We start from the raw sequence: 21,397 nt of genomic DNA, 5'->3' as shown, positions 1-21,397 counted from the left end.
GAGGGATGTTACCTTCCATCCTTCGGCTGCAACGGAGGCTCCATTGGGCCACATGTCTGCGTGCCCAGGGGAGACGGCAGCCGCGAGAGGATCGTAACGGAGCGTGGGGAGGAAAGGGGAGGCAGAGCTTCTCTGAAACACCTGGGGAGTCAAACAGCTGCGTTGGAGGAGGGCAGAGATGGAGCCCAGCCAGGACAGGGCTCAGCGCTATGGGGGGGCAGCCACTGGTGGGAGAGCATCGTGCCGTCCCCACGTCACCATGGATGGAGCAAGCACGGGACAGCCCCCACTGTGCTTTATGTCCCCGTGGATGGGATGAGGATGGGGACAGGATGGGGACAGTCACTGCAGTACTGAATGTCTCCAGGGATGGGGTGAGAATGGGGACAGCCACTCACGTCCCTGTGGACAGGGATGAGGATGGGGGCAGGATGGGGACAGTCACCGCAGTGCTGCATGTCCCCATGTCCCCACCGATGGGGTGAGGATGGGGATGGCAGCCACTGTGCTGTTGTGTGGGGATCTCTCCCAGAGCTGCTCCTGTGGACGCCTGGAGTTGGGTGGGCTGCGCTTCCCGTGCCCCCACGCTGCTGTGCTCACCTCCAGCTCCGCGATGATGCGGTCCTCATCGTCGTCATCTTTGATGGCAGAGGCGATGATGGGTGGGGTGGATGCAGGTCTCACCACCTCTGACACCGTCCGTCTCAGCTTCACCTGTGGCTTCTGGGTCTCCAGCTCTTCTGATTCTGCTTTCTGTGGGGCAGCGAGCGGTGAGGGGGCTGCACCCACGGGGTGACCACCATGGGGTGACCACCATGGGGTGACCACCATGGGGTGACCACCACGTGCCCAGCCCCACCACCCACCTTCATAAAGCCAGGCTCCTTCTTGCTGGTGACGATGACTTCGCCGCTGCGGGTGGTGGTCAGCCCATGGGATGAGGGGAAGCTCCGGCGGGGTGGCGGTGGAGGCGGTGATTTGGAAGGTTTCTCGGTGCGGTACCGCGGCACCGTCAGTTCATCTGAGCAGAAAGCAGAGCTGGCACCGAGCCTTGCCCCCGTCCGTGCCCCCAATCCTGCACAAACCCGAGGCAGCCCCCTTCCTCTCCCCGTACCTGAGCCTCTGCGGCCATTGGCATCCACCTTCCCCGTGGATTTCTGTGCATGCTGAGGCTTGGATGGTTTATGCTCCGGCGTGGACGCGGCGCTGCTGCTGCCCGTGGTCTGCTTGTGCTTGGCAGCAAACTCCAGGTCGGGGATGGCCTTCATGAGCTCAGCCTGCGTCTCCTCCAGGAGGCGGTTGATGTCCTTGGCACTGTATTGGGTCAGCGCTGCCCGCTTCTCCTCCCAGTCCCTCTCAGCAGCCTGTGACAGCACAGCCCACTGCAGCCCTGCCCTTATGGGCAACGTGTGACCCCGCTGTCCCACCATCACCTCCCCATTGCCCCACTGAATCCCGCTGCCCCACAATCTCCCACAACCAAGCCCACACCAGTGCTGCTCTAACTCAGCATTGAGACATCCCAGGCTGTGCTGGAGCCCCCCCTTCCCCCCGTGTCCCAGTTGCACCTTGCATCTCCCCAGTATTTGGTGCTTTCCACTATTAAGACTCTCCATCAGCTCCAAACCCACTAGGGAGGATGCACCCCAGTTTCAGCTGGATGCTCCAGTAGGGTTAGAGCCATTAGAGGAGCCCCCCAGGCAGGACCCCCACCCCCCCCCAGGCTCTTACCTCCACAGACACAGCTTTGTCTGCGCTCTTCTTACTGGGCGTCTCAGGACCCGTCTGGGTTTTGGCAGGCACCATCTCTGGAGCCCGGGAAGGATTATTGCTCTTAGAAGGGTGGCTCTGGGTCTGGGGGGGGCTGTGCCCAAAGCTGGGCATGCCCAGGGGTTCAGTGCCAGCTGTCAGGTGGTGGAGGCTCACGGGGGGGCTCGGGGGCATCTCCAGCTCCAGCCCTTTGCTGAAGTCTGTCTCGGGGGCCATCTTCTTGGGGGATTGGCTGAGGTTGTTGGGGGGGGTCCACACGCCCTCATCCACTTGCCTGCAGGGGACAGAGGGAAGGCATTCACTGGGATAAGTGCTGGCGCTGGGTTACAGCACCGTCTTGGAGCCCTCTACAAATGCACGCAGCTCTGTGTTCATCTGCATCCCCAGTGTCTGCTCTCCCACAGCAGCGCATGCCAACGAACTCCTCCACCTGCCCGTCCCTGTGCACGAACCTTGCAGGAAAGCAGCTCTCTCCAAATTCCACCCCTCTGTCAGATCTGCCCAAAATCGCCCTTTGGACTCAGCAGTTATCAGGGAAGGAGAGTGACAGGTAGGCAGATCAGTGTGCTGCGCCATCAGACGAGCTCATCTCCATACAAAACCAGGCTAGAACAGCGCCCGGGGCGAGCCCAGCAACACAGCCTGCCCCAGCAGTGAGCTCTGCTGAAAGGTCTCCTAATGGGAACGGGCAGGTGAGCTCTGGAGATGGTTTCCTCCACCCCAACAGCTCTGCTCCTCAAGAATGAGATTTCTGGCCCCGTTCAGTGCTCCCATCGCACCCAGATACGCGGCCACATTCTTCCAAGGCGATAAGGAAGGAGCTGCTTTCAAAGAGGGGCTCCCACATGCACACTGAGCAGCACTGGGGGCAGTAGGAATGGGATTCAATCCACTGGGGTTGGACTTGATTGTTCCACTTTGGGTTATTCAACCATTCTTTTCTTTTTTTTCCTTCTGATTTCTGAGCAGAAAAAGGAACCTTCTGTCAATTGCTCTGGGAATTTTCATCTACAACTCAGACAGCACAGCAGCACAGGAGCACCCAAAGGCCGTGTGCCACGAGGTGCGCCCAGGACACCCGGCTATGGGATGCCACAATGGGGAGGACACAGAGCAGGGGCAGCACCAGGGGTCGGGTGCAGAGCTCACCTGCGGATCTGGGTGAGTGTGTCAGTCACCGTCTTGCAGCGTTTCAGCAGCCCGTCGAGGCGGTTCGGCTCCTCCTTGAGGAACTTCACAGCTTCCACCTCCACCCGCAGCACCACCCGCATCTTGCTCTGCAGGCTGGGGAACTGGGCTGAGGGGACAGCGGGGTCACCGAGAGCCCTGCTGCCATCGTGTCTGGATGGAAGGGTCCCAGGGAGCCCGGGCTGCTGCCTCTGCACCTCCCTGCGCTCGCCATTCCATCACCAACCCACCTCCCATTGGCACTGACTGCAGCCCTCGGGCACAGTGCTGCCCTAGAGATGGGCACTCGGTCACCAGGACCCACAGATGTGCTGCTGGGGGGACACAGAGCAGCTCACTCCCTTTGCTTAGCGTCAGGCAATCTCACTGCAGGAGAGCAGAGCTGCTGCCACCCCTGTCCTGTGCCCTCCCCTTGTCCCCACTGTCCTCGTGTCTTCTTGCTGCCTCAGTGACTGCTGCCAGATCCGGAGCTCTGCCACTCTGCACTGAGACGTGGAATGGAGAAAGCTGCAGGAGCAGCAGAATAACAGCAGTGCGTACAGGGTGGGCGACAGCATGGGGAAGGGGCAGCAGTGCCAAGCACAAGCAAGCTGCTGGGAGGACTTGTGTTGATTCTGGTAGTTGGTGGAGCACTGATGCAGCCCCATGGCAACCCGCTCACCCTTGAGGTCTGTCAGCGTCTCCCCGAGCTGCTTGAGCACCACGGCCTTCTCCTCCAGCTCCTGCACTGGGATGAGGCGGTGGTTGTGCGCCAGATCCTTCTGGATCTTCTCCACCGACTTCTCCAGGTCACTGTGAGCACAAAGCAGGGCAGGATGGCACCAGGTCCCCATGGAGGGTGGGAAAACGAGAGCCGCATCGGGGACCACGATGACACCAGGGATGGGGACGGCACCGGTGGAGGAAGCGAACCAGGGAGGGGGATGTGGGCAGCAGGGTCCCCACCCCATGCTCACTTCAGTTGCTGGGTGATGAGCTCCTCCTCGTTCAGGTACCGCAGCCTCTCCTCCTCCACCAGGCTGCGCTGGCGCTGCAGCGGGTCCTCGTGTTTGCGCATGGTGTCCGTCACCCGCACGCTGATCTCCGTCTCCGTCCGCCGCAGCATCGTCTTCACCGTCTCCTGGTTCTGCAGCTGGGGGGGGGGTTTGGGGGGGGGCAAAGCAAGGCTGGGTGGGCTGACCTGCACGAGGTCACCAGGAAAGGGGCATTCCCTGCCCCCAGGGGTTGGGTCGGGTGACCCCACGGTACCAACCTGCAGCTTCTTGAGCTGCTGCAGCTGGTTGCGGAGGTCGCTGGCGTTCTGCTGCAGGTCGTGGAGGTGCAGCTGCATGTGCAGGCGGGTGATGGCTGTGGGCTGCCCTGCCGGTGTGCTGGTGGCAGAGGGTGGGGGGGGTGCAGGCACTGGGGTCCCCATGCCGCTGCGGCTGGTTGCTGTGGGGTGGGGGAGACGAGAGGACGATGCTGGGACGTGGAACTGCAGCTTGGGTGGGAGGGATCCCCACAAACCCTCTCCTTCCCCACTGTGTCCCAGCCCAGCAGTGCTGCTGCTCGGTCCCTAGAACTGCCACCAACTCTGTCCTGGAACAAATGTGAGCCTGAAGCTCCCAGTGTGGGATGGGGCCCCTGGGGACAAGGACCCACAACTGCCCCAGGATGTGGGGATGACCACTGGAGGGGGGGATCTCCAAACCTCTCCCCAGCCACTTACATGCTGATGGAGGAGTCCCACCATTGGTGGCTTCAGTCTTCTCACTGTGACAAAAGAGGGGAAGGGGTGAACATGGAGCGCAGAGGAGCGGCCCAGAGGAGCCCCCCTGGATCTCATTCCTGCCCCCTCCTCCTTACCTGGGGGTCTCAGCCTCAGAACCACGGAGCAGGGCACTCTGCACCAGCCCCGTCAGGCTGGCGATCTGCTTCTCCATGGCCTCCATCCTCTCCCTGCGAGGACAGGGGGTGAGGGTTAGGGGTAGTGACACCCTTAGGGTTAGAGGCAGCACTTCACCACCCGACCCTGTGCTTCTGTAGGGCCGGCAATAGGGAACCTTGCCCCGCTCCCCAGTCATACCCAAGGACAACCCACCCAGCAGAGCCCCAATTCCACAGGGAAACCTCAGCAAGGCCCTTTCTCACCTCGTTTCCGTGTCCTTGGCTGGCACCGGGGAGCTGAACCCTGAGAGCGGACGGTCCCCAGGGCCAGGGAACAGCTCAGGAGGTCCTGCAGCACCGGGGTTGCGTGGCTTGCTGACGGGGCTCTCCATGAAGACAGAGGAGCAGGAATCCTTGCGGAAGGACTGCCGGACGGGTGAGGAGCGGCTGGGCGGCCCCGAATAAGGGCTGTGCGGGCTCTGCCCCTCCACCATCTTCTGTGGGGAGGAGGGGGGCATGCGGAAACCCAGTCCGGGTCCGTAGGTATCGCTGTAGATCTGTGCATTGGGTTTGTACAGGCTGTCCTCCAGCTCCGTCTGCAGCGCGGCCGCCGAGTAAGTGCTGAGCGAACGCACCGAGCCCCGCTTGTACAGCCCCCCCGAGTAACCAAAAGGGTCCCCCATGCCGGCCAGAGACTGCGTGGAGGTGATGCTGAGCCTCCCCTCGTGCACCATGCCGTAGGGATCGGCGTACAGCCCCTCGTTCTTCACCAGCACCATGTTTTTCCCTGCCAGGTCCTCGTCGGGTTTGACGTCGCGACGTTCCAGGATGGCGCTGGGGCTGGGAGAGACTCCGGGTGCTGGGGGAAGGCTGGCCAGGCGTTCGCCGTGGTGAACCGGGCTGCCGGCGTAGGAGGGTGGGCGGCCACCACTGTAGGACATGCGGGAGCGGGAGGGGGACGAGGACTGCAGGACGGGTGGGGGGGAGCCTGAGGCCAGGTGGGGGGCAGGGGACATGTTGTTCAGGCGGCGGGTGGGAGAGGATTCCCTGGAGGTGTAAACCATCTCCCGCTGTGGAAAGAAGGAAGGATGGTCAGCGCTGCATCCTGCTGTGCCCGGTCATCTTCTCCCTGCCTTGGGGGTGGCAGCCCTGAGGACCAGCAACCCTACGTGTCACCCCCTGGCTTTGGCAAATGGCAGCTCCCTCCTTCTCCTTCAAGAGCGGGATGATTCATCGTGATGAATCCCCTAATTATGAATCCCCTATTTATGACACCCCGCTGCCAGGCCCCAAACATCCATTCCTTTAACAATGCCGCGACTGGGGAAGACGAATGGCAGCCACGACTCCTCCCACAAACACATGCAATCGCCATGCCCTCCTCATCGCCCTCCTGCCTTGCACCAACCCCAGCCCCACACCGGGGCGCTGCCCACCCCCCTGGCCCCCAGCTCCTTACCCTCAGGTCACCATTGGTGATGTGCGAGGCAGGGAATGAGGCATAGAGCGGCTCTTTTCGGTATATTTTAATGATGCTTCTGTCCTGGATGTCGCTGGAAGGAGAGGCAGAGCCATGAGGAGAGCCCCAGCAGTCGCACAGGGCTGCACCCATGCTGCTCACAGAGCCCCAGCCAACATCAGTGGTCCCAGGGGAAGGTTTGGTGGCCGTGCCCAGGCAGGAGGCACAAGACAGCAGCACCAGGGGCTGCTTTGGCTCTGCAGAGCTGAATGAGCACCACCTGCCAAGGAGTCTTTTCAGGGCATTGACACCAACCCGAATCCCTCCACCATCTCCAAGGAAACCCTTTCCCATTGCAAGAGTCATCCCACCCGCACTGATGGGGACGGCAGAGAGGCTTCCATCATCAGCATGGCCCTGAGATGGATGCACTCAGTGCTCTGTGCCACCAATCTGGGTCTGAGTGCTCCTGAGCTGCCCCCCAGGTCTGTCTGTCTCTCACCGGACATCTTCCAGCTCGTAGAAGACATTGCGGGATTCGTCCTTGATGAGGATGGCGGTGTTGGGAGACTTCAGCATCCCCATGGTGAGCTTCTGGGGGAACATGTGGACGATGAGGGCGTGCAGGGTGTCCATGCTGCTGATCTCGTGGGTGATGTGCACACGCCTCGTCTCATCCCCAAACTGCAGGAAGAGGACCCCTGGAAGCAAAGCGAGCAGAGAGCAGTGGGGTTGAGCCAACATCCCCACAGCTGCTGGGCTCACACGTCCTGGTGTGGTGCTGCACCGTGGGCAGGGGGTTGCATTTCCCAAAGCATGGATGCAATCAGCAATGCTGCACCGTGGGGTTGCATTTCCCAACACATGGATGCAATCAGCAATGCTGCACCGTTGGGTTGCATTTCCAAAGCATGGATGCAATCAGCAATGCTGCACCGTGGGGTTGCATTCCTCAAAGCATGGATGCAATCAGCAATGCTGCACCGTGGGGTTGCATTCCTCAAAGCATGGATGCAATCAGCAATGCTGCACCGTGGGGTTGCATTTCCCAACACATGGATTCAATCAGCAATGCTGCACCGTGGCAGGGGTTGCATTTCTCAGTGCATGGATGCAATAAGGCTGGGGCAGTGCTGGAGTACCTGGAGAACGCAGCTTCGTCTGGCTGGTGGAGCGGGACAGAGGCAGGCTCTGCCGAAACCGGTTCATCCTATTGAAGCCCAGGGGCAGCTCTGCTTCCGACATGGTTTCCAGGGATTCAGCCGAGGCGAAGGAGAGCTTGGCTTGATCAGCCAGGCCAGGCTGGGAGCCCTGTGAGTGCCGGGAGCTCCTGGTCTGCAAGGGGAGCAGGAAGGTGAGAGCCCAGCACCCATCTGTGCCCTGCACCCACGTGTATGGCCACATACCCCTAACCCCATAGCCCTGCACTGCTCACATGTGTTTTCCACATTTCAAAGCCATTCCAAGCAACCCACTGCAAAGAAACCCAGCGCTGGCTGGCTGGTTACAGAGCCAGGAGTCGCACGCAAGCACAGGAATAACCTTAGCAATTACAGGAGGTTACACATCCATTACGGCAATGAACCAGCTCCCGGGATACATAAATGCCCAGCTTCTCCTAGAAGCAAACCAGCACTGAGGTTTATGGCTGCCTGAGCAAAGGGAAAGTAATGGGTTTGGGTTTACAGCAGTAAAAATTTAATATGCCAGGAGTCCAATTTCACACGGCCAAGCGTATTTCCTCTGCATAAAAGTTGAGGGTACGGACACGGGTGTCGTGAGCTGATATCTGTGGGTTAAGCAAAAAGGAGTGCACTGGGAGGAGTGGTTGGACAGCCCCTGAGATCAGCACTCAGCACCCAGCACAGCTCAGCACCCAGTGCAGCACCCAGTGCATCACCCAGCACAGCACCCAGTCCAGCACCCAGTGCATCACCCAGCACAGCACCCAGTGCATCACCCAGCACAGCACCCAGTCCAGCACCCAGTGCATCACCCAGCACAGCACCCAGTGCATCACCCAGCACAGCACCCAGTGCATCACCCAGCACAGCACCCAGCACAGCACCCAGCACAGCACCCAGTGCATCACCCAGTGCAGCACCCAGTGCATCACCCAGCTCAGCACCCAGTGCATCACCCAGCTCAGCACCCAGTGCATCACCCAGCCCAGCCCAGCACGGCTCCATTTCCCAGACACACATTTAACGCTGACGAACCCAGGAGAACAAACATCTCCTGGGGTGTGGAAAAGGCGGCGTGGAAGGGACAGCAGCTCTTTTCTAAGAGCCAAAAGAAAAATCAATACGGAATGATAACAGCCATCATCGTCATTTAAATTAGACATTAATTGGAGGATTTAATTAATCCTGCGGGGCGGGGTTTTCTAGAACTTGAAATGTTCTCGCTGTAGCTAATTGCTGGAAAATTGACTGCTTCGTTTTGGTGGTGCTGTTTGAAGGCAGAGCTTGCAGGCAGCACAGATGCTTTGCACGCTGCCATTAGGAGAGGTTTCCTGCAGGAGGGGAGCGGGGCCAGAGCAAAGCAGCACTGCACGTGGGGGGGCCCTGCAGCAGCAAAAGATGGGGGGCTCAGGGCTGACCCCCATCCCCAGTGCTCTGTCACCCCAGGGGTGAGGTGGGGGGGGTCTCTGGCTCTCTGTATCCTCAGCACAGCAGGGTGGTGGGGGTTGCTGTTGCCATGTAGCATCGCTGTTGCTATGGGACGTGGTGTGTGAGCATGGCAGCACTGCGCCCTGCTGCACTCTGCAGGGAGAGCTGCCCACCCCCCTCCCTCCCCCAGGTGAACCCAGACCCCTCCTGCCCTCTGCCCCACAGCTTTGGCTGACCTCAGGTAATTAAGCTGCTCTGATGGAGCTCATTGTGGCATCCACCAAAAAAAGAAAGGAAAAAAAAAGGAAAAAAAAAGAGGTCAAGATGAAAATTAATGGATTTTTAGCCCGGAAGGGACTGTTCTGATCATTAGCCTGATGCTCAGCCTCACGTGCTCAGACAGCAACCCAAGCAGGGACCAGCAGCACTACACAGCCCCCAGCACACCCCTCTGCAGGGCACCTCCATGGCACGCATCCCCCTACATCCCCAGGACCCCCAGAGCCCCCCCCCCCCATGGCACCCCCCAATGCTGGCCACCCCACATCCCCAGGACCCCAGCATTGCCCCTGCAGTGGGCAGTGGGGCAGGACGGGTGCCTCAACCCACTTTGTGCTGCTGTAAAAGGGGTGAGCAGACCCTGATGCTCTGGAGGGGGGGGGCTCTGCCCTTTCTGTCACATAAGGGGGAGGCACCCGCAGGGTTGGGACACCTGCAGAGCACCACAGCCACATCCTTGGCCTCCTGTGGACCATTAATGAGCTGACTTCAGGGGAATTGTGTTTTATTGCAGTGCCTCACTAATGACTTATCCCTCTCTCAGGTAATAAGGCTCAAACAAGCATCCAGAGCCACGCTTCTCCTTGTCTGGAGATGCCCAAGGGAGTTGAATCCTGCCTTGCTGGGAGTCAATGAAGGGTAGGGGGCCCCCACAGCCCCACAGAGCCCTTGTGGGGGACACCTCACCTGGCCAAGCATTGCCAGGGCTGCGTGCAGGGCGCAGGCACAGAGCATCCATCGAAACCCGACATCAAACCCACACAATGACTCCAGAATGGAAACCTGATTCCCCTCCTGGCCCCGACCGTATCACACAGCTGAGGAGTGAGATATCAAAGCACACAACAACGAGCGGAATATCCTCCTCCTCGCAGAGCACCTCTCATCCCAGGGGCCTTATCTACCTCCATGCTGTTGCTGTGCTGTGAAGGAGCTGATGCTCGTGGCTGTGCTGCTGCCTGACCCCAGGCTGGGTGCAAGGTGGGGGCACCCCAGCTCCAGCAGCACTGTGGAGCAAAGGCATTGGGTCCCCCAGGGGCAGCTTAGCCCCAGCTCTGCCCCCGAGGAGCCCCACATCTCCCCATACCCCAGGCATCGAGACCCTTCCCATGGTGCCACGAGCAGAAGGATGGAGGGGGAGGAGCCCCCCCTGGCTGCCCCTGCAATGCCGTGCTGGGAGATGACCCATTTCTGCCTGAAATTGCAGCACAGGGTTAATGCAGCTGGAGCTGCTCTGCGCTCTTAGGAGTTCAGGGGCAGAAGGTGAACGGAAAGCAGAGGAGTGCTGCTGCCCAAAGCAAAACAAAGCTGCCCAAAGCAAAACAAAAGCTGCCCAAGGCCACAGGTGGATGGTAACGCTGCAGCTCTGGGCACAGAGTGGGGAAAGGAAGCTCTAAAAGCACCCACAGAGTGGGGTGGTGATGGGCACTGAGGTCAGGGTGGCTGCAACCCCCCTCCTGCAGCAGTGGGCACAGACCACCCCCCATCCTGGGTGCTGCTTTTGGTTCTGTGTCTTATGTAGAAGAGGTGGGATGGGGGAAGGGGGAGACTTGGGGGGGGGGGCTTTGTCTTTTATCTCCCCGGAGCTAAAAATAAGCTACAATTAAGTGATTCTTTCAGCTCTAAAACTTCCAACAATCCCTTTCCTGTCAGCGCTGAGGCAGTTCCATTCTGTCTGCCTGGCTGGGCAAGGATGCTGCTCTCCTCCTCCCACCCCCTCCCTCCCCACTCCCAGGTTCAAGCCGTGGCTCCAGCTGTGGTCAGAGGACGGGGTGAGGTGGGGGCAGCGATGGGACCCACAGCCATCCCCCCCATCCCACTGATAGAGAGCTGGGATGGAGGCAGGGAACAGGGAAAGGGAGCAGAACTGGGGCAGAGGAGCAGCGAAGGGCTTCACCCTGCCCTTCTGAAAGAAGGACTGAGAAAAACACAGGGACACAGCAGAGCACCCAGAGTCGTTCCCACGCAAGGCTCACAACCCCCAGCCCCAACCTCACACCTTAACTCGGCTCTCTGCTGACCCCCCAGCAATCAGTGCCCTGCCTCAGCCATGGGAAGAACACCATTTGCAACACAGAGATGAAGCTCCCAGCTTCCCCCCCTACCACCACCTGCAGCCCAGCCCTACCCAGCCCCCCTTTCCCCCCCCACCAGCACCAACCTGGCCTTGCAGTGGGCTGGGATCAGCCTTCGCCGTGTTACTGCTGCAGGCAGCATCCAGCCCTGAGCGCAGCCCCTCCCCAGGACCCTGCAGGCTGGGCTGGGCTGGAGCCGGGCAGCAGCGTGGGGGAGCTGCAGCTTCCCCCAGCCCTGCCGTGCTCACAGCACATCGTGCTGCGCTCACAGGGATAATGCACTGCAAAGTGCTGGGGGGAGCTGGGCTCAGTGAGCATCGCGCTGCTGCTGCGGTGGCACGGAGCCTGGAGGGGTCCCCCCCAGCTTCCCCAGCCCCTCTGCGTTTCCTTTGCTTCAGGATAAAGGAGAAGGTCTCTGAAATCCAACCCAGCTTGGGCAGCAGCTGGCATGGAGCTGGTGAGCCCAGCCCTGAGCCAAGCACCACGACTGGTTATTTACTGCATGCGCACAGCCCGGCTGCGGCCCCTGGTTGGACATGGATCTGGATTAACTCCCTGTAATCCCCTTCTCAGCACTTAATCCTGCATCTGAGTGCAGTCCCATCTGGTGGAACACTGCGTTCTCAGGACAGGGACCGGAGCTCAGCACTGTGCTGGATGGGGCTGGGCTGGGAAGGGGACCCAACCAGGGAGAGGGGAGGGGGGGACAGGTTGGCACAAGCCATGGGAAGGTATGGGGAGCACCGCAGGCACGGGTGGGGGCAGGACGGGGGCAGTGGGACCCCTTACATGGACTAAGGTCTCCTCCTGCTCTCCACCATGCTCCATCCTCTGGCCCATCCCCAGCCATAGGTGCAGCCCTCAGGGACGGCGTTGCAGTTCTGCCCTAAAATCCCACACTTTGGCCACCTGAGCTGAAGGTGCGGCGCTGAGACCGCGATGCTGCAGCACCGCCTCCATCAGGCGAGGCCAGCGATGGGCAAAGCAAAAAGTGCACGGAGCAGAGCTGCCAAGAGCATCTCAGCTCCCAGGCGGGCAGACCTCAGCACCAAAGGGATGGAGGAACCCAGCTGACACAGCCCCCTCACCCCACGCACCTGCAAAAGCCTTTGCATTGACACTGCATGTAATCCCCAACGCTCACAGCTCACTGCCGCTCACAGCGTGCCGCTCAGAGCCCCATTTCATCCTCCTGTGATGCACTCCTTGGAGGGCTTCCATGGCACGGGGACACGGAGCTTGGATTGGGACCCCTTGGGACAGGCAGGGCTGCGGCCGCTCATCCCCACGCTGCCAACAGAGGGTCAGCAGCAAGCAAAGCTGTTAGCAAAGCTGGGAGCAAAACAACATCTGTGCCTCCCGCAGCTCTGCTGCTGTCGACGCTTCCAAGGAAAATTTAATTGCAATTTTGAAGGGTTTTTTTTTCTTTTTTTTTCTTTTCCTGAAGCAGGAACAGAAGTTGGAGGGTGGGGATTTCTGGATGTTCTGCCTGCAGTGCCGCCTGCCTCGTCCCGTCCTATTGCTGCTGTGCTGCAGCCAGGCCGGCCTGCATTCACAACTGGGGTGCTTGGGGTTGGGCAGGGAGCCCTGAAGCACAGCCTCTGCTGCTGCCCTGAGCAGCTCCCACCCATCTGCAAACAGAAGAAGGAAAGACGAAACCGACGCGCTGCGTCACAGAGCGCTTCATTCATTCATTGCTAACGAACTCTGCTCATCCTTCATTATTGATGGGCCAGGAGTGGAAGGTGGCACGGTCTGCTGGCAGAGCCCAGGTAATGGGACACGGCCCCTGCGGGCTCCTATGGCTGCACAGCCCTTGGGGAGCATCCTGGGGGCAGCACACACTGCGGCAGCCCCTTGTGCACCCCCAGCTCCCTGCACACCAATGGCCACACTGAGCCTCGTGCGCTGCTCCGGCGCAGCCCAGAGCACTGAAGCTCAGCACAAATCAATCCAGCAGGGGATTGTGAACCTCCTGAAGGTGCACAAGAGTGGAAAAAACAGGAGTGAGAACTGGAGGAAAGTGGGGTTGAGCACCAAAGGTGGATGAAACCACAGGTCTGGGGTGCTGCTCCGGGTGCTCTGAGCGCAAAGCAAAGGCGGTCAGGGTGCACCCACCTATGGGGTTCCCTGCATGGCCATCCCTCCCACCCCACCTGCATCTCACCCCCGAACCAAAAGCGCCCCTGCTCACGGCACAGCAATAATTCACCCAGCGCCTAATGCTCACCATTTTGTCAGGATTATCCCGATTAACCCAGCATTAATCCCGATCTCAATGTTAACAGGATTAGTGTCCCAATCGGATTAGCCTTTTAAACCAGACCCCTTGACTAAAGGAAGGGGGCGTCCCGCCAGATGTGCGCAGCCGCCAGATGTGCACGGGATGGAGTGGGGTTCCCCCACAGCGTCAGCTCCCCAAACTGCTGCTTGCTGCCCAATAGGATGGGATGGAGCAGCAGGTGCTCCTAAGGAACCCCGGAGAGCTGTGCCAACCCAGCACAGGTAGAGCTGGGACAGGGACACCCCACCTCCTGGTGCTGGGGGTGACTCCCATCCCATGGGAAGGATAAGCACAGCCACCCTACAGAGGAAGCCTGGCTGCTTTTCCTAAGCTTATTCCTCCCAAGCCTGAAAGAGGCTCATCCAGGAGAAAAGCAACGGGAAAACAGCAGAGATGAGTGTGATCCATCCTTCTGAGCTGTGCCTGCGGATGGGGCTGTGCTGGGGATGGGCGACAGGAGATGGATTTGGGGTGAGGGCAGCATCCTGCCTCCTTGGGGCTGTTTTACCCCACTTCTCCCCCCCCCCCCCCCCTTCCCCCCACTCCCCGCTGCTCAGGAGCTGCATCCAATCCTCTGCTCAATGGTGGTGCTGCCTCGTGTGACAGCATCTTCCAAAAATAAGCAAATTACTGCATCCTTCAGGGCTGCCGGGGAGCGGAAGGAAAGCTGGGCAGGAGAAAGCAGCAAGAAGGGGATGGGAGAGAAGGGGACGAGGAATTGCAGGGGGCTGTGCTCACACACACACAGGTACCCTCAATCTACACCAGTCAGCAGCAGGGCTGGGCTCTGGGAGCCATCCCAGCCTGCAGATCCCAGGAGGAGGGTCCTGAACAACCCAAAAATGGAACAGGGATCACTCTGGTTGTGGGTGCTGACAAAACACATGGCAGGGGAGCTCAGGGACCGGCAGCTGAGCCAATGAGATGCCAGGGCAGAGGGCTCAGGGATGCACTGGGGCTGTTTGAGGGGGCAGACACACAATGGGGTGCAGAAGACCCCATGGCTGGGGACAGACCCTCTCTGCAGTGAGACCAGGAGCATCTCCTCATCTCCATCCTGAGCGTGGCAAACCAAAGCCCACACCTGGAGAGCCCCAAATCTGCAGCCAGCAGCTGCCTGTGGGTGAAAGGGGGGACGCAGCAGGAACACAGGGGTGAGGGGAGCAGGTCCTGCCTGGGACCCTTTGTGGCTCTTTCCCATAGGATGGTGGCTCCCTGGCCAAGGGGGGGGGCACAGCCAGGAGACCCCAGGACACACGTGGCCGCGAGGCAGCCTCCAGCATCTGCTCCACACATCAGCTTAGCACAGGGCTCCCTTGACACCCCAGGTCAGCAGCTTCCAGGTGCAGAGCACTGGGCAGATTTAGCTGCACGCAGTCCCACATGGGATGATCTGCCTGCAATGCAAAGCGCTGCTGGGTGAAGCAATGCTCCCTGCATACACCCAACTGCTCTCGGGACAGCTGGCGCTCAGAGCTCATCCCCATTTCATTCCTTACAAGAAAAGAAAGGGGGAAATAATAATAATAATGAAAATCAGAGCTTTTGTGCCACCCCTTCAGGCCCAGGAAATGTCAGAGCAGGGAGGACGCAGACAGCTGGATGTGCACAGAGCTGCCGCTCGCACGCGTTTTGCACTGCGAGCACTTCAGGAATGAGCACTGGGAACAAGTGCTCATATTATGTGTTTGATGACTCCTCAGCTCGGAGCTGCCAGCCGAGCACAGCGCCTGTTTTATCCACAGGAAGAGCAGACCCACCAAGACGGCGTGCCAAGGTCAGCCAGCAACGCTGCCGGCCTTGAAGCGCTGCCATTGCAGCCCCGTGAGGAAGAAGAGGAGGGAGGAAGGCAGCTCTGGGCCACGCGTTCTGCACCCCCAGGCAACGGGGTGACGGCCTGCAAGGCGCTGGGTCTGCTCTGTGCAATGCTGGGTGCAGGTATCGATGAGCACCGCATCCTCGGCTGCGCTCAGCACCGACCGACCGACCTGGGACCCACAGCCGCCCTACCGACAGCCATAAGAGCACAAGGGGGGCAGGCAGCTGTCCTGCTGAGCTCAGAATCCACCCGCAACGGGCTTTGCTCTGTCCTTTTCCTGCTGTTAAGGGGACGCGGCCCTCATCCCTGCAGCAGTGAGGCGACTGCAAAGCGGCACGGATCGCCTGCGGCCCAAGTGAGGGCAAGGCACGGATTCCTCTCACTCAGGGAACGGTTTCACCTCCACACAACGCCTCGACCTGGAGCATAAGAGCCTTCTCACGAGCTGAAGCTGAGGAACGCACCTCTTTGGCACAGCAACCCTCAGCACAGCCCCCCAGCTCCCACCCCCTGCATGGACACAGATGAGGCACAGGTGGAGAAGTGCATGCACGTCAAACCAAAGCATGACCAAAGAAATCAGAAATACTGACCTTAAAGCTCCAGTAGTTGGGCTGCTAACGACAACAAAATAAAGCGACGAAACGAGGGAAAACAAACAAAAACAACAACAACAACAGAAAAGAAAAAAAGGAAACAAACAAACAAAAAATACCATTAAGATTCTGGTTTGAGTTTCGTTTTCCCTTTGAGAATTGCTGACTGCGTTCAACCTGCTCTCCTTTCTGCTCAGCATCCCCCTCCCTGCAGGCAAGGGCTGGGGATGGGGTTTGGGGGGGGCTGTGCAGGCAGTGAGGCGTGCAGCTGAGTGCAAAGGGAGCGTGGCTCAGCCCCATGCTCACCACCCAGCTTGCTGCCAGGGAGCCAGAACGGTTTTCAGTCTTAAAAGCATCTTAAAATCCCCCCTTTACCCCCCCTTCAACCCTGCTTGCCCCTGCTACCTCCCTCCGGTGCTTCTTTGCAGCGTCTCCACCGGTGTCATTGCAATGTGCTGCAGCCAGTGATGGGAGCTGGCATCGGTTGCAGCCCTGCACGCTGCAAAGCACTCCCCAAACACCCGCTGATGAGCATCAGGAATGGATGCAGAGCTCCCAGGGATGCTCACAGCAAAGCCTCACCGAGGGCAGCTCCCCAGGACGGGGCTGAGGATGTGCCACGAATGGCTGGGGTGGGAGGAACGCCTGCAGGGCGGCTTCTTCCCCCCCTTTTATTGGGATCAAAGTTCTCGGCGGCTTCTCTTTGCCTCCCTGCTCACAGCCACCCATCTCCCCACCGTGCTCAGCTCGCCCTGCAGAGCTCTCAGCACCAAGCAGGTTCCCTTCCCAGGACCCTGTGCTGCCCATCCCGTTGCTGTGCTCTGGGATCACACAGGAGCTCCCATCAGGAAGCTCTGTTTCCATCCCGGGGCATTAACCCTTCCCTGACCAGCTGTGCAGGACTCAGCTCTGTGGACATAAACAAACCCTGACAGTGGGAACAGAAGCCTGCCATACAAACACAAAACCTTCTCCTAAATCCCTTTTTAGACACACCTACAGCCTCAGCAAGATGCTCTTATCCCAGTGCAACGTCCTCCTCGATGCACTGACATTAATATTCCACCAGACTCGAGCAGACCCACAAGTTCTGCATCAAACAAAACCGAGGCTGCTTTGGGAGCGATTCAAGCCCAGCGCTGCTGTTTGCTCACGCAGGCAAGCCTGGAGGCACAAAGGTCTTTTCCAAGGGCACGCTGTGACTCAGAAGCAGCACCAGGAACAGAAGCCCACAGACAGCAGCCACAGGAGCCACCCTGGGCACAGAACTTGCCCAAATGAGAGCTGCCTCCAAATGCCTTCAGGTAGCGCACAGACCCAGCGCTGAGCAGGGCAGCCCTCAGCCCAGGGATGTGGCTGCAGCCCCCCGACCCCAAAGGACCCAACCCCAAACTGGGAGCGGATGCTCTCGAATGGCTCCTTCTGCCCCTTCCCTCCGCTCCCTTCATTTCGCTGCTGAAGAGCCGCAGTGATTTTCCCCATCCCCAATATTGCTGATCCTATCTCACAGCAGCCCTCGGTATGCATTTTATTTATTATTTTAGGATGACTGGACAGGCTTATCACAAAGCCCATCCATTACATCCCAGCCACAATCCAGCTCATCTGAACCCCTCCCCTGTGCCAGGGCAGCAGGTGGGGAATGTTCTAGAAGCCACCACAGGCACCCAGACTGCCCCACAGCCGCAGCTCCGTGACCTCAAAGTGATGCTGACGGTCACAGAGCACAAAAACCAAATCCTTGCCCAAACAGAACCAGGAGGGCACCTCTGCAGGTGGCTGCATGGCTCAGTGCTGACCCACTGTGCACAGGAGCCAAACCCCATTGGGTTGCAAGGGGGGGGGGGGGAAGGGAAAGGAAGGGGGGGTCACCCCATGCTGGCCCAGAGCAACCGATCTGCCATGCTCTGAGGGCAGAGATCCGCACTGGCACCTCAGGCTCCATCTGTCCTCGCAGGCACTGAGCCCGGTTGAGCTCATTTTCTACCAACCTGGCCTCTCCCGAAGCAAAACGCCACCCCTGTGGCAAACGCTGCGCTATGGGGACAGGGCTGGGACGGTCCCTGCGCTCTGCACGCCGCCCTGCTGGGGGTTCGCATGAAGAGAAGGAGAGAAGAGGAGGCCAAGGTAGAATGAAGCGTCCCTGACTCTTCAAAAGCATCAAAGGCAGATAATGGTCTGAGAGAGGATTGGAAACGACAGCCTTGTTCCACGCGATAAAACAGGCAGCTCGAGCCGCGCCGACGGTAGGGAGAATTACAAAGGCTGAGATTATAATTACAATGAAAGTCATGTACGCGGAGCTGCAAAACGAGGGACTAAGGAGGATCCGGGCCCTCCCGAACACAGCCGTGCATTTCAGGGGCAGAGAACCCATGCAAACCTCGGATCTGCTGGAACCCACGGCCACGAGGGAACTCGTGCACGCAGCAACGCTCACAGAGCCGCACCAGCAAACGCTGCTGAGGAGAGGAAAGCCAGAGCTGGGGGAACGCAGCAAAGAACATCACACTTAAACCCACAGTCCTTGTGGAGTAAAGCTGTCCCAGGTGAATGAAATCCAAGCAAGTCACCGCTCTGACCGAGGCAGGCTGCTCCTGGTTAGCAATTATGGCGCAAATCTGTCACTGATTAACAAGGCAGCACCAACGCGTCCCTCCGAAATGGGCAGCAGCGGCATCTCAGCACGCCGTGCCGGGGGGGGAGGGACAGCAGCGCTCTCATTGGCTTTTTAATTAACTCATTTCCAGTTGTTGCGGTTTCTGATAGTCTCCCCCTCGGGCACAACGTCTTGACAAACAAAAACCTCCCCGAAATACACCGGCAAAGTGGATTGAAGCCGTTTCTCCGTGTTAAAAGTTTTTAACGCTTTTCAGCACGAGAGGAACCGAAGCCGAAGCAACGGAACGACCACGTAGAGCCGAATGCAAACAGCAACCAGAAGCAGCCAAGAGAGACACCGAGGCTGTGCATTGCAGATATCGTTATCTGAGGTCCTGTAATTATTGCAAGCCCGGCACGGCAGCACGGGGTGAGCGAGGAAGGCTCAGGGCATTGCGTGCAGCTCCTGCCTGCATCCACAGCACGGAGCCCACCGTAAGCAGCGGTTCCAGCCCTCAGCTCCCTCTGGAGCAGCTCAGGTGATGTCAGAGCAGGAACGCGCTCAAGCACCACCGCGTTTGTGCTCCTGGCTCTTCCCCAAGCCCTCCCTTCTCACCACATCAATACAGAGCAAAGCAGCGACGACGGCTGTTTGCAAAACGGCACGCAGCGACGCATCTCGGGGTGGAAGGGGGGGGGGGCGGGGAGGGGAGAGCGTTGCTGAGGATAAGCCGTGCAACCCCCCCTGCTTGCAACGCAGCCTCCAAGCCTCAGGCACCCCTCCGGGACTGGGGGATCCACGGGGAGCTGCAACAGCCCCATGTAGAAAGGTGGGGGATGAGGGGGGGAGGGGTTGTCACTGAGCGGGAATCCCGGTTCCATAGGGGCAGGGAGAGGTAGAGAGGGTGCTGCTCCCCCCCCCCCCCCCCCCCCAGCCGGGGAGCGGGGCTGGGGGTCAGGGTTTGGGGGGGGGGGGGGGTAGGCAGGAAGCCCGGGAGAAGTTGGGCAGCTCGAATTGCGGGGTAACGATGGCAACGGCACGCGTAGGTGGACGGGCACAAAAGGGACGTAAGAGGTAAAGGGAGGAAGGAGATCCGCGGGCATCCACAGGCGGCCCCGCGGGGACAGAGCCGGGTGCGATCCTGCACAGGGAATGCGATCCGGGCAGCACCTGGAGCCGGCCCTCCTCCTTCCCACTCCCACCTCCCCGGGGGGGGTCCCAGGGGCTGCTGGCTCTGCGCGGCCCCCAGCAGCACCAAGGGTGCGGGGTCGCGTGATGGGCACCGGGAGGTCAGGCGGCATCGGGCCGGGAGCGCTCCGGATAGGGGGGGTGGGGAGGGTTGGGATGACGAGCGGTGCCCCTTCGTTGTCCCCAACCCGGGGGGGGCTGCGGCCGCTGCCGCCCGCACTGCCGCATTCAGAGCCGCTCCGCAGCCGCTTCTTCCCCGCAAAATCCCAAAAGGAGCAGGGCTCAGCCCTCCCCCCCCCCCCCTCACAGCCCCCTCTTTGAACGAACCGGAGAGGAACGCGCAGAGCCCGCGGGGCCGCACCGTGCGCTGCTCCTCGGCCGCTCCTCCGCCACTGCAGCGCCCGCAGCGTTCGCCCTCCGGAGGCCGAGCGGGGCCGGGGGCGATCGGCTCGCAGCTCCGCGCACCGGGACGGGGTACAGCGCATAGGGGGGAGGGGGGGGGACGATACGAGAGGGTCCGTAGGAACGGGGGGGAAAGAGAGGAAATGGGTGAAGCAGAGCGGGATGGGGGGCGGAGAGGTAGAAAGATGGAAGGGGAAAGGATGGAGGTGGACGATATATGGGAGAGCACAGGGAAAGGCAGAGGTGAGCGGAACGGAGCGGGATGGGGGAAGGAGAGGATATAGGGAAGGGATACCGGGAGACGCTGGGGGGAGGAATGGGAGAACGGGCGGGCGGACAGGCGGACAGACGGACAGACAGACAGACAGACAGACATCACCCCCTCGGTACCTGCACCAGGTGCGCCCGCTCCGCTCCGCTCAGCCCCGACCGCCTCCGTTCCTCTCCGCGTCGCAGCGCGGCCCGGGGGCGGGCGGGGCCCGGGAGCGCAGCGCTGCGCGGAGCAGCGACCGCCGCCACCGCCTCCTCCTCCGCCGCTGCTGCGGCCTCCGCTCCGGCCCCGCCGCCCGCCCCTCCCGCGGGGTGCGGTTTCCATGACAACCGCGACTCCACCTGTCGCGGGGCCGCCACGCGGCGGTGCGCGCTCCCGGAGGAGGAGGAGGAGCGCGCGTGCACGTGGAGGCGCGCACACAAACATACACACACGTGTGCCCGCACCTGTGCGCACGCACGCGTAGGGCTGCGCGCACACGCAGGCATGCATGCACGCGCGCTCATGCACGCGCACCCATGCTTGTAACCCCCCCCCCCATCCCCGTGCTCCCATCGCGGCGCTGCTGCGTTCGTTTCCCTCTCCAAAAGACCCCGCAGCCGCAGGGCTGTGTGCGAACCGGGACCCCCGGGGGCGGGGAGGTGGGGGAAGGGGGGGGATGGTGCTTGGGGAGGGCTGGGGATGCGCGCATCTGCACGGGTTGGGGGTTATCGGTTCCAAAGTGAAGCAGCACCGCTGCAGCACCGCACGCCTCCCACCCCCTGCTGTTGCTGTACCCATCGAACAACGTTTTCCTACGCGGGTTTTACAGCAGCCGCCACCTTGCACCCCTCCGCAGCGCTCCGTGGGTGATGGTTCCATTACAGGGCACCGCATTTCAGTGCTGTACCACGATGTCACCTAAAGGTTTACACCCAGGTTCCCACTGTTTTTATTCTCATCCTCCCATCTCGCTGGAAATGCACAGCCCTCAGCCCTGCACCCAT

The 21,397-nt window shown here is 60.4% G+C and overlaps 1 protein-coding gene across 6 annotated transcripts in view; it reads right to left on the bottom strand.

Annotated features, from left to right (window-relative positions):
- The window catches only part of SRCIN1 (SRC kinase signaling inhibitor 1), a 38,804-nt gene that overhangs the window by 6,734 nt on the left and 10,673 nt on the right, over nt 1-21,397 (bottom strand). For 2 of the 6 annotated variants that reach the window (XM_048926677.1, XM_048926679.1), the window contains exons 4-19: nt 15,946-15,969; nt 7,426-7,618; nt 6,786-6,984; nt 6,284-6,377; nt 5,089-5,894; nt 4,804-4,896; nt 4,667-4,710; nt 4,211-4,389; nt 3,915-4,090; nt 3,620-3,750; nt 2,920-3,067; nt 1,732-2,044; nt 1,115-1,364; nt 867-1,021; nt 601-753; nt 13-141 (exon numbers count right to left, since the gene is read on the bottom strand). In XM_048926677.1, coding sequence (XP_048782634.1) covers nt 13-141; nt 601-753; nt 867-1,021; nt 1,115-1,364; nt 1,732-2,044; nt 2,920-3,067; nt 3,620-3,750; nt 3,915-4,090; nt 4,211-4,389; nt 4,667-4,710; nt 4,804-4,896; nt 5,089-5,894; nt 6,284-6,377; nt 6,786-6,984; nt 7,426-7,618; nt 15,946-15,969 — 3,087 coding nt within the window. Of the gene's footprint in view, nt 1-12; nt 142-600; nt 754-866; nt 1,022-1,114; nt 1,365-1,731; nt 2,045-2,919; nt 3,068-3,619; nt 3,751-3,914; nt 4,091-4,210; nt 4,390-4,666; nt 4,711-4,803; nt 4,897-5,088; nt 5,895-6,283; nt 6,378-6,785; nt 6,985-7,425; nt 7,619-15,945; nt 15,970-20,530; nt 20,643-21,397 lie in introns of those variants that run through there. The other 4 variants (XM_048926680.1, XM_048926681.1, XM_048926678.1 and 1 more) reach the window with 3 other exon arrangements.

Source organism: Lagopus muta, chromosome 25 (assembly GCF_023343835.1).
Source record: "Lagopus muta isolate bLagMut1 chromosome 25, bLagMut1 primary, whole genome shotgun sequence".
NCBI lineage: Eukaryota > Metazoa > Chordata > Aves > Galliformes > Phasianidae > Lagopus > Lagopus muta.
Note: the sequence above shows the minus strand (reverse complement) of the source record. Positions and strands in the feature narration are given on the sequence as shown.